At 36.0% G+C, this 17,791-nt stretch overlaps 1 protein-coding gene and 2 long non-coding RNA genes across 3 annotated transcripts; 1 reads left to right on the top strand and 2 right to left on the bottom strand.

The window, feature by feature from the left end:
- Positions 1-3,229: 3,229 nt before the first annotated feature.
- Positions 3,230-5,577, bottom strand: LOC140857060 (uncharacterized). Its single transcript, XR_012140565.1, has 2 exons — positions 5,301-5,577; positions 3,230-3,525 (listed from the first exon to the last, which is right to left on the bottom strand). It is a non-coding gene; the product is annotated as an uncharacterized lncRNA (long non-coding RNA).
- Positions 5,578-7,464: 1,887 nt separating this feature from the next.
- On the top strand, positions 7,465-8,427 carry LOC140857058 (uncharacterized). Its single transcript, XR_012140564.1, has 2 exons — positions 7,465-8,054; positions 8,136-8,427. It is a non-coding gene; the product is annotated as an uncharacterized lncRNA (long non-coding RNA).
- A 1,308-nt stretch (positions 8,428-9,735) lies between these two features.
- LOC105044229 (beta-glucosidase 18) lies at positions 9,736-16,839 on the bottom strand. Its single transcript, XM_010922054.4, has 12 exons — positions 16,540-16,839; positions 14,158-14,224; positions 13,138-13,196; positions 12,726-12,801; positions 12,562-12,636; positions 12,313-12,400; positions 11,831-12,083; positions 11,544-11,659; positions 11,098-11,347; positions 10,811-10,913; positions 10,367-10,475; positions 9,736-10,087 (listed from the first exon to the last, which is right to left on the bottom strand). The coding sequence occupies exons 1-12, from the start codon at positions 16,666-16,668 to the stop codon at positions 9,880-9,882; spliced, it is 1,533 nt and encodes a 510-aa protein (XP_010920356.2). The 5' UTR covers positions 16,669-16,839; the 3' UTR covers positions 9,736-9,879.
- Between the last annotated feature and the right edge of the window lie 952 nt (positions 16,840-17,791).

The following is a 17,791-nucleotide window of genomic DNA, read 5'->3' as shown; positions in this document are numbered from 1 at the left end:
GGATCATAACATTTATAAGCACTTTGATGAAGTAAATAACCAAGAAAAATACAATGTTTAGAACGAGGATCAAGATTATTTTTGGTATCTGATTTTAGCCAAGGATAACACAGATATTCGAAGACATGGAGTTTAATATAAGATGGATGGACATTGAATAGAGCTTCAAAGGGTGATTTGAAATTAAGAACTCATGTGGGTAGGCGATTAGTTAAATGGACAACTGTTTGAAAGCATAAGACCAAAAGGACAAAGGGAAAAGTGCTTGATGAAATAGTGTTAGTCCAATTTCAACAAAATGCCAATAACAATGCTCTGCAGAACCATTATGTTGGGATATATGAGAATTTGTTTGAAGGAAAGTGATGCCACGAGATAAAAAAAAAAAAATTAAGTTTTTAAAACTCACCACCCCCATCTAAGTATACTGAAACAATTGGAGTGCGAAAATAATTTTTAATTAATTTTTTGAATTTAAAAAATAGTGAAAAGATGTCAGATTTATTTTTAATGAGATAGAAGTATATATATTTGGTATAATGATCAACAAAAATTACATAATAATGAAAACCATCATAAATTGCATGGGTGCTAGACCCCATACATCAGCATAAAGAAAATCAAGAGGACCACGACTTGACAAACTCGATACATCAAAGAAAAGCCGATGGCTTTTATTGCAGTGACACAAATTACAAATGGAGATAGGAGTGGACTTTGAATAGGAGGATAGTAACCCAGATCTCAAAAGATGTTGAAGAATTTGAGTGGAAGGATGGCTAAGATGCTTATGCCAGTCATAGGATGATGCATGAATACCAACCATAGCTAGTGGCCGAGTTTGAGATACATGCATCAAGGATGGCATTTCATAAATATCATTGATATTCAGACCTTGAGTTAGAGTCACCCTATGCACAGATCCTTCACAAAAAAATAATCAAAAAAAATTCAATAGAAGCTTGATTAGTTTTGCAAAACTTAGAGATAGAAGTTAATCTTTTTTGGATAGAGAGAATACATAGAACATTAGATAATGAATACGAAGTAGAAGAGGAAAATGTTGTAAAATCAGTATGTGCAAATCTCCAAACCTGACCCATCACCAATAATTATTTCATCGGAATCATCATCATCTGAATGAAGAGATAGATTCCGCAGATCGAATATTATATGGTGAGAGACGACCAAGTCCATGAACGAGGTTTTATTAGAGGCACGAGAGGAAGCAGCACAATTAATAACTGGCTGAAAGAAAAAATATTGTTTAGCATGATAATTCTGTTTGGCCGCATGGCTCGATTTGCCGTAAATTTAACATGTCACTAGCTTTAGGACCATGGCGCTTTCGATGCTTAGAAGGATGATATTATTGGACCATTTCTGACTAACTTTGTTACGATTATGGTAAGTATTGAATTTTTTGTATAATTGGCGGTGGCAATAGGAACTTCCAACTTCTTCTATCTTCAAATACTGTTCAAATTCAATAAATTTATCATGAAGTTCTTCAAAGGCAATAGAAGTCTCTCGGACTCAAATTGCAGCAAAAATCTCCTAAAATTCCAACCCAGGCCATTAAGAGTATGAAGGATCAAATCATCCTCATCAATTGGAATACTAACAAGAGCAAGTTCATCAACAATACCTTTCATAAGTTGTAAGTATTCAACCATTGAGTATTATGCTCGATGAACATTAGGTGCTCCTTAAGACTCATAACATGCGAGCGTGTCCTATTTGCGAAGAAACATGCTAGCTTCTCCTATGCTTCACACGAGATCGTTGCAGATGTGATGAGTAGCATGATTGAGTTAGAAGTGGAGGCTATTATTGTATGAAGCAACAGTTTATCTTGACGAAGCCGATGAAGATAAGCTGAATTTGGGCTCTTTGTCCTATCATTGATGGCAATCATGGGCGAAGGGAATATGATTCCATCAACATATCCCATCAAATCATAGCCAACAAGGAGCGCATTGAATTGAGCATGCCATGATGGATAGTTCATGGTTGTGAGTTCCATCGCTAGTTGGGTTGCAGCATTTATCAAGACAAGAATATTATTTCGGTTTGAAGAGAGAGGATTAGACACAATCATAGGATTGATGGCACATAAAAGAGAGAATACATTGGATATAATAAGCACAGGTACAAAACTAGGTAATACATTGGATATATATTATGTTGATAATTAATCAAAGGATTCTCTCTCAATGGTTAAGTTTTCCTGCTAGCTTGTGGTACCAGAAGTTGACGGCTTGTGAGGATCATCAACATGTTCTTTTGTACCCACACAAATGTCTAAATGTTCCACATGGAACCAAATTCTCTACTTCTATTTAATCAGACTATATCTAGAATCAGTCCATAAGCCTCCAGTAGCGCCATTGAACTTCAAGCAGCTGAGCACAAAGATCTAATATGTCTCATCAAGCAACGGATGATTGTGAACTGGTTACTAACCATCATCAGCCACTACCAAACATTAAACAGTTATCAGTGATGGGGAATATGAGAAATCCTGAGAACATCACAACAGATCCAGTGGGGTTGAAAGCTTCCGAGTGTGGTGAGTGACACCTCGCAACTCAAAAAGACCAAGGATTCTAAGTGGGAAGTGCAGTAGAATCTAGAAAAGATCAGGCAGTATAAAGTGAAAACAGTCAGATCATATTGTCTATTCCTTTCATTTTGCATTCAGAATTTGACAAGTGCTGGACTGTTCTGAATCATTCTTTTCATGTTTTGAAGGGAAAAAAAAAAAAAAGAAAAATGGTGAAATTAATATTTAAGGAAAAGCATAGCAAGTCTTACCTCCCACTAAAGACAGCCCTATCCCAGTCCATGTAAGTACTAAAAGACCTCCCAAACAAGTATACTTTAGAAAAAAAAGATTTAGCATTACTGACCACCATAAAAACCGCTCTAACCAATGGGATTGTTAAAACATACAATTCCACAGACAAGCTGAAGCAGTACGTCATGCAACAACAGAAAAGTATCTTAAATTTGCAAACATTTAGAAAAAGAAGAAATATTTAGCTGCATCAATTTGTAAATTTTTGGTGCATTTGTTTATTTATATAAGATGTGATATATAATGCTAAACCATGTATTTTTCCAACTCTACATCATTGGTAGACAACCAGTCAGAAATCACCTTACTGAGACCTAGGACATGCCTGATCGGTCAATCGTTACACTAAAGAAGGTTCCTGTTTGCAAATTTACTCTTGGAAATTGATAGCTAATATGTATACCAATTAAGATATCAGCCTTTTTCCATTATTTGGAATTCAGTTATGGCATTACTTAATCATTATTCTGTTACAACAGGCATTACATAATTGTACAATGTACTATTGTTATATAAAGCCTTACTGCTTCTTAACTCCTTCCTTTTTGTACAAGCATCTGGTGACCACATTTCTTCATGGGAAACACAGAAAATCTGGATGATGCTACGATGTTGCATCCGTCATCTTTTGATGTCTTGACAGGGAGATGGAAGGGAATGGTTGGCTGAAAGGGAATATAAAATGAAACGATAAGATGAAGTCCAAAGGAAAACACATAGTGCAGCAATATCATGATAAAAAGTATAGCTGCATTTGGAAGTATTTTCATGACACACAAAGAAGAAAAAAGGCAATTGTGGTTTTCTGGATGCAGTGGTGGTGTCTGAGGTTGTGAGGACATTATCACAAAAATGCTTTCACAGTCCCCTGCAAGGATTAACACTTCAAATAAATGGATCTTGGCTTTCCATAGTTCTTATTGAGTTTGTGCTGGAAGAGATCAATACGTTTGCTTTATGGAAAATGAACACATTTTTCTTTTAAGCGGCAAAACAGCCTGTGAGATCATTGGTTCAGGGACAATGAAGATCAAGGCATTTGAAGAAAGAGTTACTCCGACTGGGTGTTTTATTTCCATATGCCACCATTACATGTCCATAGTTTCAGATTTTAGCCTTTTCACCTTCACTTATCTGAATAAATAAGCACATTTGCATTCGCTCTTTATTTGTAATTACCTTATAAGTGGCTTCATTCTAATTCTCCCATTACAGGTAACCTATTCACACAATCTCCCTTCAGGCGAACACAAGAAGTTTTAGGTCCTTCAGTTTCCTCATGCACGCATCTTCTGACAAAAAAAGGAGGATCATCAATATCGTGGTCCTACACAACTTACCCGTCATAGCACATCACCCTCGTTGTTAGGTGTCCAAGCATTCCATCCTTGTCCAAGATCTTTCCTTCATGGATTGTCCCGAGCCTTTTGGTTGATTTTATTTTTGGCTGGTTTTGTTGCATCAAATCCTTGTCCTTTTCCTACCCTTCTCTTGTTACTCATGCACCTCCCATGTGTATTGCTTCCTTTAGTCTTGCCTCTAAGTAACCGATAACCCTGTCATGCTTACCCTCAATTTCTCAATACATCCTTTATGTTCAACTTTTTTCGTAGTATCAGTCCTCCTCATGTTAATGGTTCCTCCAGTGAATCTCTTATGGCCAGCTCGCTTGGTTAAAGGTCATTATCACATAAATAGTATGGCACCTGTTCAGTATGTTTTCTTATGAATAAATTCTACATAGTTCTGGTCTAATATTGAAGCTAGATTAACAGTTTGTTTTGTTTCAGCTGTGCTATTAAGACATAACTGACTATTCAAATTTCAACCAAACGAAGCCAGAGTTAGGCTCAAGAACACATATGTGAGGCAGGTAGATATGTGTTTTGAAGCTAGATCGCAGTGTTAGTTACATAGATTTTTGGTAATTTTGAATTATTATTTTCCAGAGACGAGCCAAAATTTGGTGTTGGGATTAGGCTAGGATATGGGTCATCTTAATAATAGATGCATGATTCTAATTTCACAGAACCAAAATTCTTGGGAAACTCCCATAAGAGCAGGTGAAGCTCGAAGCCACCTCCATGGCCCTCTTCAATTGATAAATGCAAATATTCTATCGACCCGGGGCCATCAAAGAAGACAACCGAGAAGGTGGGTGTTGAGGAGGGGTGAAAGAAAGTAAAAAAAGGGGGGAAAAAGTCTTGCATTAAAACATATGAAATCTTTGAGGAACACTAAATAAAAGATATTATAAAAAAATTATCAATTTTTTTGTGTCAAGAAAGTGGAAAAAGAAGAGTGAAATTGAGCCCTAGATTGAGGAAGAAAATGGCAACGAGATCGAATGGACGTAGAGTGTCGTTCCAATTTTATCGGATGTCCCGAAGGAGATATAGACGTAGAGTGGAACTGACAAGAACTAGGGTTTGATAGTTACCTGCTTCCAAGACGAAAGAAACTCCTAAGCCTTTGAGAGGACTCCAATTTGGGAGCAACGGCGGTCGCCATGGATTGGAGAAGAAGAAGCGAAGGAGAAGGCGACAAGGAGGAAGCCGGAAGAGGCGACGGAAACCCAACCCTTTCTTGTCGGACTCGAGAAATCTATTTTGAGGTCCCCTAGGCTGTGCTCTACTACGCATGGGTTCGAGAACTATATTAAAGTCTTGCAAGTAACCCGTTTTCTCACGGGAATTTCCTTAATATTAGAGGGCATGTTCGCTCAGAACGGCTCACAGTAATAGAACATGAGAAACTTGCAAAAATGTTATTTCTGTTGGAAGTAATTTGCAGTGATGTAACGTGGTTTTTCTCAACTACCCTCAGCAAATAGTTTGCCAAATTTTAGTTTCGAATTATAGATGGATTGTTTGTGAACATCCTTCATAATTGTTATATCATATTAAAACTGAAAAGGTTTTTATTGATAATTGTGGATTAAGCAATACAAGTTTGGCCCAGTCAAAATACTTTCTTAACTCTAAAAGTTTCAAACGGATTATTTAAGTTTTTCGAATTGTTGCAGACTAATTTTTCGGCTCTTTGACCAATAAACAGTATTATCCTATCATTTCGACAAAAATTCCCCTTTTTACTTTATTTCAAGGTCTTTTTATGATTTGTACAGATGGATAATATTGAGGATAATTTCGTCTTAACCGAAGATATGAAACTTATAAGAATACCTCGAGCCCCGTCAGATTCTTTTGATTTATTTACTTTGGCTACTGATCCAATCTTTTGCTATGGTCTTTATTTCGGCAATTCGTTTTCGATAATCCAATCTCTGTCCTACTTGGCTCTCTTTCGAAATTCAAACGGCTATTGATAATAGAGCATATAAAAAAATATAATAATCAAAATCTCTTTAAATAAGAAAAAGATAACGGTCAAATTCTCTAGATAAGTCAAGACCAACTGTCTGATCCTCTTTTTTTCCATTTATTGTCCGAAATTCTAACTTGAACGTTGGAGGATCCCCACCAAAACTACCTCCGGTTAAAAAAAATTTTTGCAGGTCCCGCAATCATTATCGATCTGTCATCACCGTCCAACTCCAGTCAATTCAATCTCGAGACAGATTTCTGTATCAATAGATTGGCACTAGAAGAAGGATTCAGATCTATTTTATAAGAATGAATGAGTATTCAATGGAAGAAGTTTCATCACATTATTTCTACACCGACGAGATCCGATCATCTCCCTCCAAATCGATCAGATGATCTAAGTCACCTAGTCAAAGAAACTTCGTTCTATTGTCCCAACATCGTCGAAATCCTAACGATTAAATCTGTCGGATGCTGAAAGATCCAAGTCGGTCGTTTCATCTCTGAATCAATCAACACTTTCCAAATTACTCTAATCGAGCTTGAAATCGGAGGGCTGGCAATCTTTTGATTTTCAAATCATTTTTATTCTCCTATTTTTTTTATTTATTTCAAAATTTAAATTTGAGAACAAGATCCAAGCAAATAATTTTTACTGAGAGAAAAATCTAACGTTTCTTACGAATTATTTATCTAAAAAAAAGATTGAGAGAAAAATAATTTTTACTATATTTAGTTGGTGAAAAAATTATTTTAAAAAATGATATTGAAAAAATATTATTATATTTGGTTGGAGATAATTAATCATATATGAGAATATGATAAAATTTATAAATATATCTTTCAATATAAAATAATTTTTTAATATCATTATAGTATTGTCATCTCCATCAATTTTAATATAATGACTATAATTACAAAGACTTTTACATAATGTCATCTTTATCTAAATTTTTTTGTAAAAACTCTTTACTATATAAATTTGGAAAGATGTCAAAATAAATTCAATAACTACATATGTAGTTTTATTGAGGATATATTTATCAAGTATGGAATACTATTTTTAAAAATTTATCAAATAATAATCGTATTTATTTTATCTTTTTTCTCTAAAAAATAAATATAGAGTGCATTAATTTTTTTAAAAAAATATTATCACTTTTCATCTTATAAAAAATTTTAAGATTTATTTTCTCTATAAATTTTTATTTTTTATAAAATATAAAAATAACTTTCAAAGATTTTTTTTTTTTTTCCTCCTCGCCTCTTGGAACACCAAGCCCCATCTACTGTTCAAGAATTGCCTCCTCCCCCTGCATTTCCCGCGAAGCAAGCGAGCCCTAAGAGATGTGCTGTCGTATCCGCTTCTTCCTCTCCAATCGCCTCTTCTCTTCTTCTTCCTCCATTTTGCCAGCAGCCGACGGAGAGCACGTGCGGCAACACCGATGCGCCAGTCCCTGTTTGTGGCGAATCCCTCTCTTCTTCGTAAAGTCCAAGGCTCCCCAACCGGTCAAACCATAATTTCCCTAAATCTATTGATCTCCGGCTTTGAATTCTTCGACACGGCCTAGTTTCGACCTCTCTGGCTGCCCCGATTCATTCTCGCCCCACCATAACCCCGATCTCTCGGGCTCGAACGATCGACAACACCCCCCTGCCGCACCGCCGCCCTCTCGCCTCTGTTGGCGGCGTTGGGATCTCCGACAACCAGATTTCTTATTAGTACGGATACAAGACTTCGATTGCCCTCTTATCTCTCTCGATTTTGGGCATCCTCTTTGACACAATCTCTCGCATGTCTTCTCTATGTTTTTTGGATATTTTGCCGCAACTGGTGTCATTTGCGGAGGTCATCCATGCAGCCGTGGGTAGGTTCCCTTTTCTTGTATCATACATTTCATCAAATGACATGTGAACTTTGTTTGTTTTGTCCTGGAATTTTTCCATAGGATTATTACTCAACAAGGACACGCAATCGAGAAGCAGCAATCACTTGTTGCCAACGATGGCTCGCCAAATTCCAGAGGTGAAAGAAAGACAAATTTTATATCAATTTATTTTTGCCTCTTTTGTATTCGTCAGTGCTTTTTATTCAGACAATTAGCCGCTCTGTTTGTCCATGAACTAAAAATTGGAATTTCCCCTCTCCTTATCACCTCTCTGTTTCAAGATCATTTGTCATTCTTGCAAATATTTATGCGGGGCAAGTTTTCTAATTGTTTGTACTTACTAACTTTTACCCTTTGGTCTTTTTTTTTTTTTTTTTTCCTTTTTTTGATTTGGTATTATTAAGTTGTACGTTTGCCATCAGCTTTCGTAAGCTGAAGGCATGGAGAATATCTGAGGTGTTCTGCGATGCATGAATGTCTCGATCTCCTTGCTTTGAACTTCTATATAAATTGATGTGGTTCAATTAGTTTAGTAAGAATTCATTCGTTTGACTTGATTTGCTTTGGTAAGCAACCACAGAGAGAACAGTGAATTTATATCATGATTGCATCAGTTAATCTTTGCCATGCTACAGTCGTTCCCAGCCTTCGCATTCTCTGCTCCCATTCTCTAAGCTTGGTTGCTGGACTATGAAAACAGAACCAAGTGAAGATTTATGAATTGCTTATGGAATGCTTTATTAAACAGCTTATATGTACTTTCTCTCTTTTTTCCTTTTTTTTGAGAATTAGGACAGGAAACCGGATTAAAGTTTGGGAGGGGGTGGGACCTACACCCAAGTCATTGATATCAACCTCCGATTACTTTGCCAACTCTATTGGAGGGTGTGTTCTTGGAAGGTGTGAATTCCAAGAGAGTTTAGGGCCATATCCAGATGATTGCTTATCATGCACCAGGTTTTGAAGTTGGTGGAGGTATGCAAAGATCAATGGTTCTTATTTTTTCAATAGGGTTTTCAACATCATGGAGGCCTAGAATGATACAAGATCCATTGAGGCGCTCAGTCTTTTCAGACCCAATGGTACAATAGAGGGCCTAGGGTTGAAGATGGGGGAGAATGTAAGTAATGGCTGATTTCAGTGCCTATGCTTTATAAATCATCTCATGGAGCAAGTATTATTATGCATAATATAGATAAGAGACTCAAGATGATAGAAATTAAGGAGACTGACTCGGGATTGAACTTGGGATAGTGAAACAGCCGTATAACAGTGTGGCATATTATTGTGAGAATCATTCTCCAGAGGGAAGAATAGACAAGAAGTCATCCAAAATCACGTATCCATTCAATGTGAATTGTAGGCTTCCATCCAATTGTTGGTATAAAATTGCCAGCCATGGCTTAAAGACGGTATAATTGGAAATGACATAAATTTGAAAGCTCAAACAGTCATTTTTCTCCTGTCGGCTGAACAACTAATACTTATCAAGAGCTGCTTGATTCTCTCCCTCTCAGTCATTCCCAGTAGCATAAAAAGCGTTATTTGTGAAGGTTTGTTATTTGTGAAAGTGCCTTTGTGACAACATACCAAGTATTTACTGCCAAGCTAATGAAAATATGCTAGCAATGATAATCCAGGGTTGACAGGCTTCACTTGGTTGAGGGCAGCAAAGTGATTGGATTATGAATGGAGGAATCCATCTGTATCTCCATATGCTCCCTATTGATTGAGATATTACATTATAATTAATTGACATATTACATTGTAAGATATTAGCACTCCATATTAACTAGTACATAGATCATACAGATTCCAAATCTCCGTTCATCCTTTCAATTACTTGTGGACCTCCTAGGAATTTTTTGACCCATTTTGCAGATAGTTTTGGAGTCCTTTCTTGCGTCTTGAAATTCACATGATAGAGCCCAAACCTTTGGCTATAGCCAAAGAGCCACTCAAAATTGTCAAGGAGAGACCATATGAAGTAGCCCCTTACATCAGCTCCTTGCCTGCAACCACAAAAAGAAATATCAGATTATTTTGTATATATACTTAAATAAAATAAATATCTATGGATAGGACATTCAGAAAATAACTTGCAGATTGTTAGCAAAGTTGAAAGAAGCACTTTCTATATTATGTCCTTTATTTCTTATACTCTTTGTTGTTTCATTGCATTTGACAGCCGTCCTTATGGATGTAGCATCAATGTTTATAGATATCTGATTTTTTTTTTCTAAAGCTAAAAAAGTTTTCTGAAACGAGACAGCCTAATAATTATTAATCACCTCATGGCTCTTGTCAAAGAAGTAAGGTAACCATGCAAATATTTCACTCTGCCCCTGTCATTCAGCGTATCAGTTGTTGGACTGTTACCGGTACTCCCTTGTGCGTAACCTGTGCAGATCTATATTAGTATCACATGAAACTAAACTAGATATTGGAATAATCAAATTTTGTGTCAGAAGTGGAAGCGAAAACTAAATATTTGACTATTTGAATGCCAAAACATTTGGCTACACCATATTTTAACTAACCAGAAGAACAAGACTTCCGCACTCATCTTAAAAAGAGTAGCCATGTTCATGGGTCTAGATGATCAATTAATCAATTATAAAACTATCATGAAATTTTAACTGATGGGAAATGCAAGTTTACATTGGTGAAGATCTAACCAATAATAAGAAATCCATATTGATGACATTTGACCTTGCCATTTTTTCGTGACTTACCATTTTCAGTAATGAACATGGGGATGTTATTGTATCTTTGCATAGCGTACATGACCATCTTCTCCATACCGTCTGGAAACACATAATTATCTGGCATTGAAGTCTACAAGAAAAGATTCAATTGGTAACTGACTTTGTAGGACACGTCAAAAGAAGTCCTGAATCAAATGGTTTTGTCCTAAAGCTTTATATTGTCATTTAAAGCTCGCATACATATGATTATTCTAGTTCTCGTAGTCTGATTAATCTGTTGCTTAAGAAATGTACTGTTGTTCTTCTTCTCTTACCGGAGTTCCAATTGGTATCCCATTTCTTTCCCCAGTGCTGATCACAAATGCAGTTGACTCTGTACTACCTTCGTTACATGGAGAAAACATGCAGTCTTTTACATATTTACTAGTGTAATGATTGATACCAATGAAATCCAATTTGTATTGCAATTTTCTCCTATCCTCAGATGAAAATGTTGGTAATCTTAATCCCAGGACCTGGCGCATTTCAGGAGGATATTCACCAAATATGACAGGATCGAGGAACCTGCAAACATGCGTAATTATATCTCAGATATCATAAATACTAAGGTAAATTTATTAATGCACCAGCAAATGACGGAAAGTCTCATTTAAGTAAATGGAGCATAATGTATTTCAAAGAATAAATATATGAATAGTTTAAGTGCTTGGTGTATTCTTCTTCACTCATACACCCATTTGAAGTATAATTATCAATTTACCATGCAGTGTCAAATGCCAAAGCCCGTTGAACTGCCAAACGATCTGCTGGAATATGCCTAAGTGGCTCAAACCAATTTGTGGATATTACGAGACCAATTGAACCTCCTTGCTTCACCTAAACGATAAAAAAGATAGATTAAGTAACATTCTCTCCACCATCACATAAAATTAGATTTGAAGAACATAAATAGGGCATTTTTTTGAGATTACGTTGCTCCTATTTCCCCCTCTTTCTCATAACAAAAGCTAAGCAAAATCACATTAATTCTATTGCTATAACATCTACCTGATATTTCTTTTTGTATATTTCAACTGCAGTTGCATGGGCTAGTATGATGTTATGTGCAGCGATATATGGTTCTATATTTGAGTCACCAGAGAGGCAATCACCAAATGGCTTTGAGCAATGTTGAGGAGGATATTCTCCACTCATAAAACCTCTTTTCACAACAACGTTTGGCTCATTGAATGTAGTCCAATATTTAACTTTCTTGCCAAATGCTTTGAAACAAACATCTGCATAATGTCCGAAGTCTTTCCTGTATTGAAAAAAAAAATACAAAAAATACAAGGACAGAAAGTAAAACCGTCATCAGCTGAGTTAGATCTATCAAGATTGTTTGATGCGGTGATGCTTAGCTCAATCAATTGTAATGTGTCAGTGTGCAAGGTGTGTCATATTTTCTGGATTCTCCTCCCATATAAATGCTTATGTACTTAGGATACTAGAAGTGAAAAGTGATTTGTAGTGAAGGAAAGAGATTATACTGTATTTGGGGATTCAGCCATGCACCATATCGATCTTCAAGTTCTTGAGGAACATCATAGTGATTTAATGTAACAAATGGTTGGATCCCTGCATCAATAATAAAGAAGGAACATCGGCTATGTTAATATTATAAAATCAATTGTTATATAGACAAGCATTCAATTTACTTGCAATTTAGTTTCATTTTTAATGCTATGAAACAAGGAAAAAAGCAGCCAAAATAAGGGGAAAGAAAAAGGAAGTAATACCTTTTAGTAGTAGAGCATCAATAAGTCTGTTGTAAAATGCGATGCCCGCTGAATTAACCTTTCCAAACCTACCTCCTGTTGCCAGTAGACAAAATTTGCTTAGTGAAACTAAATCATCAGTCAATGTGAATACATTAGCATACCATCATTAGACTACAACTCACTTGGTAAAATTCTTGACCAAGATATAGAGAATCTGTAAGAGTTGACACCAAGATGATGCATCAATTTAATATCCTCCTGTTTGAAACAATGCTCAAGCAAGTCAAGTCTTATGGTATTATTTTAAGAGAAAAAAATCTTTCAATTTCTGATACTACTATTAACCACCGGATAACAAATTACAATATAATAATGAATTCTCAATTTATACAATGACGTGATCGCTCCATAAGCCCAAGTAATTAATAACTGTGGGTGTGAAAATATCACCATATATTCCTACCTACCCACATCATCTTTTGGTGCAACTATTCTAAATCTGTATGGTTTGCATGGTTGGCCTTACTAAGCATATAAATGTTTTGTAAGAATTGTGGTTATTCCAAATAGTCCAAGCCTCCGAAAAATCCTCACCATGTAGAGATGGTAATGATCATCAGCAATGTCTCCATCACTGCTGTCCTCAATGTGACCTGAATAAAACACCAAAAAGCAAAAAAACAGATATTAAAGATCTTTCTATAACAGTACTCCTTTACAGAAGAGGAAAAGAAAAATATCTTTCATCATGAATTTTTAAGATCTGAGAAATATATGATCTCAATATTTATAAGAGAATATAATGCTATGAGCTAACAAATTGTGATCTACCATCGCCATGACTTAGGACTGCTTGTGCCATCACGACAAGTTTGACTTGTCATTTAAAATCTTACAAATTCCAATGTCATATTGTTATAAAGGGTGCAAGGGAATGCCAATACACACACAAAAAAAAAAAAAAAAGGAAAAAAAAATAGAAGAAAAAAGATAACTGAGCTAATCAATTTGTAGCCTGAGTGGCAGGTTTGCTCCTTAGTTTGGAAGAGTTCATCAGTTCTACTCTGGTCAAGGTACTCCTAGATTCCATATTTTTGATAGTAGCCTAGACTTGCATGTAACAGCTACAATGGATGATTCAAAACTTCGGATCCTCCAACTCAAACAAACATCCTTCTATTTTTTATCTAACTTAATAATATATTCTTGATTTTAAAATGTGTATTCTATTTCTTCTTCTTTGTTTTTTTCCTCTTTTAAAGAAGATTTGACTGAAAAGCCAGCTCTTCAAGCTGGTAAAATCCTTGTCACTTAGACCAAGTGGCTAGAGATACCTCATGAGCTTCATGAAGTAAGCCTGGGCATATGGATTCAATGAATGGATGAAATACGTGTACCTCTGCTTGGGCATTTGAGGTGAGGCACACATGACATAAAGTCCTGTTCAAGTAATTTTGGTTCGCGTAGTACTTGGATTTTGTGGAACACTGTGCCAAAGCCCTAAGCTAGAAGCTTTATATCCTTTCTTTTTTTCCAAAATCCTTTTTATCCATTCTCTGAAGATGAATTAAGCACTACAAGCATTACTGAAATGTGGAGAAGTAAATAACTTACCTGGTATATGAGTGAATACATCCCAATTGCTTAAGCTTTTGTTACCTTCTAGGTATGCACCTTCAATCTGAAAGATAATTATGAGTCACCAAAAGGATTTTGAACAAGTTATGAGATATATCAAATATTGGCCCTAGAATTCACTGAACTCTTTAAATATATCTGTAAATTCTTTTATATATGTATTCATTATTTGTCATCACACCAGGAACCCAGCAGTCTGGTTTTTGTGCATTTAGCTTGTTCTGGCTAAAGCAAGCCTAGGCTAGCCCCATCCAGGTAATCTTTTCGATTAAAAAATATGAATTTCATGATTCAGAATAACAGCCACTGTAATATTAATGACCATTCTAATGATTTTGGCATCTACTGTATTGCATATATTAAAAAAAAAAAATGAGAATGTAAAGTTACAATTTCTATTAATTAAATAATGGCTGCTACTTCTTATCTAAATAAAAAATATTAAATTCAACTTTTTTGTCTAGTGAATGCTGATCAGACAAATAAGTTTATTGTTTCTTATTGCTGAGAATCCTTTCCCATGGGATATAGGTTAGACAAGCAAATAAAGACTATTATAACCATTATAATAGTCAATATCAACTTCAGCTGGCTGTTATACACGATTACAATCTATACTGCATAACAAGCATGAGATGTTGAGTATATTTTGGAGTTTCACGTTGCTTTGTACTAGGCCGAGCCATCAGAAGTAATACATACCATGGTAGATCGTTCTTTAGATATTGAAACATAAAAATTCCTACATGGATCAGATCCACCGCGTGCTTTGGATGAAATTAATTTTTTTTTATTCTTTTTCTTTATTTTTTTATATATAATAGTGTTATGATGATTTCATCCTACATCCATAGTGAACCTGATTCACCTAATAATTTCATATTGAAAGAAAGGAAGGATAGATGGATAACAAAGTAAGAATGAGACAAAAATAAAAGATTTTACCAACTCAAACAATTGATAGTTATGCGGTAAGCTTGATTTTGGATCTATAATTTATCATATTTAGCTTGTCTGCATTGCATTTGAGAGGCATGCGAAGAAAATGACTGCGGGATCCACATAAGCCTCCGTGAAATTGGTAGGCGTCCAATATCTCAGTAACTTCTGGTGCCTTTCCTATCGCTCTCCCATAAGTCTATAGTTTTCATCACACTTTCCGGGACCTGACGTAGCAAATAAATATAATATTTGAAATTAAGGTTCTGGTAAAAGGATATGATGTCACGTCCATTGATGTGATACTCTTTTCACCGACCAGTATTAGCGTCCAATAGAACCAGGCGGGGAGCCCGATAGGCATAGCCCCCTAAACACGACAACGGTCCCCATAAGAATTTAATGTTGCTGCTAATATGTTGTCAAACAGATAGACACATAGAGAGATTGTTTCAATACGGTGTCACTGTCAAATACCGCTATGGGTCAAAAAGAGATTGGACGTTAAATCTTTTCACGAGCCTGAAACTTTTTCTGGTGGCAGGTTTGGACACTAAATCTTTTCTTTTTACGATCTTTCCCTCCTGGAAGTGCACTTAGATTGCGTCAGCTCCTTGGCCTCCTCAGATCTGTTTCTATGGCACGCCCTAAAAAGAATGTTCCATTTTTTCAAATCTCTCCTTGAATAATCTTTTAAGAGCTTGAGTGATTAACAACTCTTTTACCACCCAAATTAAATCCATTAAATAAAGAAAATTGAAAAATTATCATTTTGATGAGCCTATTAATCTTTTTTGCAGTAAAAAGAAAATCTTCACTTCCAGCTTCTTAGCATTTACTCTTTTATCGCAATTTCGGTCTTGTTACACACACACACACACACAAAAAAAAAAAAAAAAAAAAAGATAAAAAAGCGGTATGTGCTATTGCTTGCTTCTACTCCAAGTCTCCGAGCATGAAAAGTTTTCTAGGAGGTAGGGGGCTAGTCAGTCTGTGAATGGATGCCAACAAATATTTTCATAAAAAGATATTCAATTCTTATGCACTAGATTTCTGCCTACCTAGTCCTTTGTCATGGTACATACTGACAAAAAAAAGAAGAAGAAAGAAACCCTCCAAGACCATTATTGACGGTTAAAATGAAAATATTGCCTTCAAAAAAGAAAAAAAGATGAATATAATGAAAATAATGACTTTTATCTGCCCAGTTAATTAACCCAAAATTAGATGTTTTAGGGATGAAATTAATGGGGGTTGTTACCGTGAGTGTTACTCGTTAATATGAACAATAATAAACAATAATGAATACGATTAGATGAATATAAAAACTGCTAAAAACAGAGAAATACCGATCTGGCTGTCCTCTGAAGCCACTTAAAATGCCTAGACCACCAAAAGATGCAGGTTAATGGATATTACCTGGTAAGAAGAAGTCGAAGTTCCAAAGAGAAACGATGAAGGGAACTGGCTCCGGTCCAGCCCCGCAACCGAGCAGAGCAGCTGAAGAAACAAAGCAAGTGCCAACATCCGCGTTTTGTTCTTCCCCATGCTTCAGAACCAACTTATCGAAGGTGGATTAGAATAAGGAGTGGGAAAGATTGTGGCCCGGGAATCCACCTGGTTTAGAGTTTATATAGAGAGGGAAACAGGGGAGGCATTGGGTGACACGCCAAAAAGAAAAGAAAAATTTCTGCTTGGATCCTGAGCTTGGCGTGCTTGACCCAGATGCTACTTGTTTCCTATCTTCCTTCGATACGAATTTTGGCATGTAGATTTGTACGCCTCAGAATAGTACAAGGGCATGGACCATCTGATAGCAACGAGTGGTTGGGATCTCTTTTTCAGAGTAATTGAAGACGTTTTTTTTTTTTTGAAAAGAAAAGATAAGACAATTTTAGATGCGATGATCTATACCGCGCACATTAAAGTCTGTCCATGTTAAACGTGTTTTCAGAACAGGTCGCATTCACCACAATTTAAGTTTCAACCAAAGAGGACGGTACCAACCAGCTAAACTAAAAGCCTTTGATAAGTTCATCCGAAGGTTATTATTAGTGAAGAACGAGCATAATGGTTAATAATTTTTTCCTTATAAAACGGCTTACAAGTGTCTCAAAGCATTTGTCCAGAACACAGTAGTTTCGCCAAAATGGTATAGTTCATCAGATTAAAAATTATATCAAATTGGCGAAACTAAATAATAATACCATCCTCATACACCTTTATACTCGTTTGAAAATGCATGGAAATGATATATAATAAATTTCAAACCTGATCTAAAGCCTACGTTTTTTATTTTCTTTTGTTCCGTGGTTTATATTTCCAATTTCCCGGCGCAAAGGATAACCGTCCGAGTCAGCTTGGACCAAGGCCGAGTCCACCACGTGTTGGATGATCCATCCAGCTCCAACGCAATACCACTGATCCAACGGCCAAGGAGTGGATGGAGTACAGATTAGGAAATGGTGGACCGGTCTGCCGTTTGGAGGTTGCCGCGGCGGAGGTGGTTAGGAAGTCTGACCCGCTGCGTGCATGGCTCCTACGTACGGTTTCCCTGTCAAGGACGTATTTATCTTCCAAAGGATAACATTAATCCTCTCTGTAATCTGATGTGTGCTTATCTTCTTATCCACAAAAGTTGTTACGCAAGTTATGATTTGGTATTATTAAA

The sequence above is a fragment of the Elaeis guineensis genome, chromosome 4, assembly GCF_000442705.2.
Source record: "Elaeis guineensis isolate ETL-2024a chromosome 4, EG11, whole genome shotgun sequence".
NCBI classification, from domain to species: domain Eukaryota; kingdom Viridiplantae; phylum Streptophyta; class Magnoliopsida; order Arecales; family Arecaceae; genus Elaeis; species Elaeis guineensis.
The sequence above is the reverse complement of the archived record's forward strand: the minus strand, read 5'-3'. Positions and strand labels throughout refer to the sequence as shown.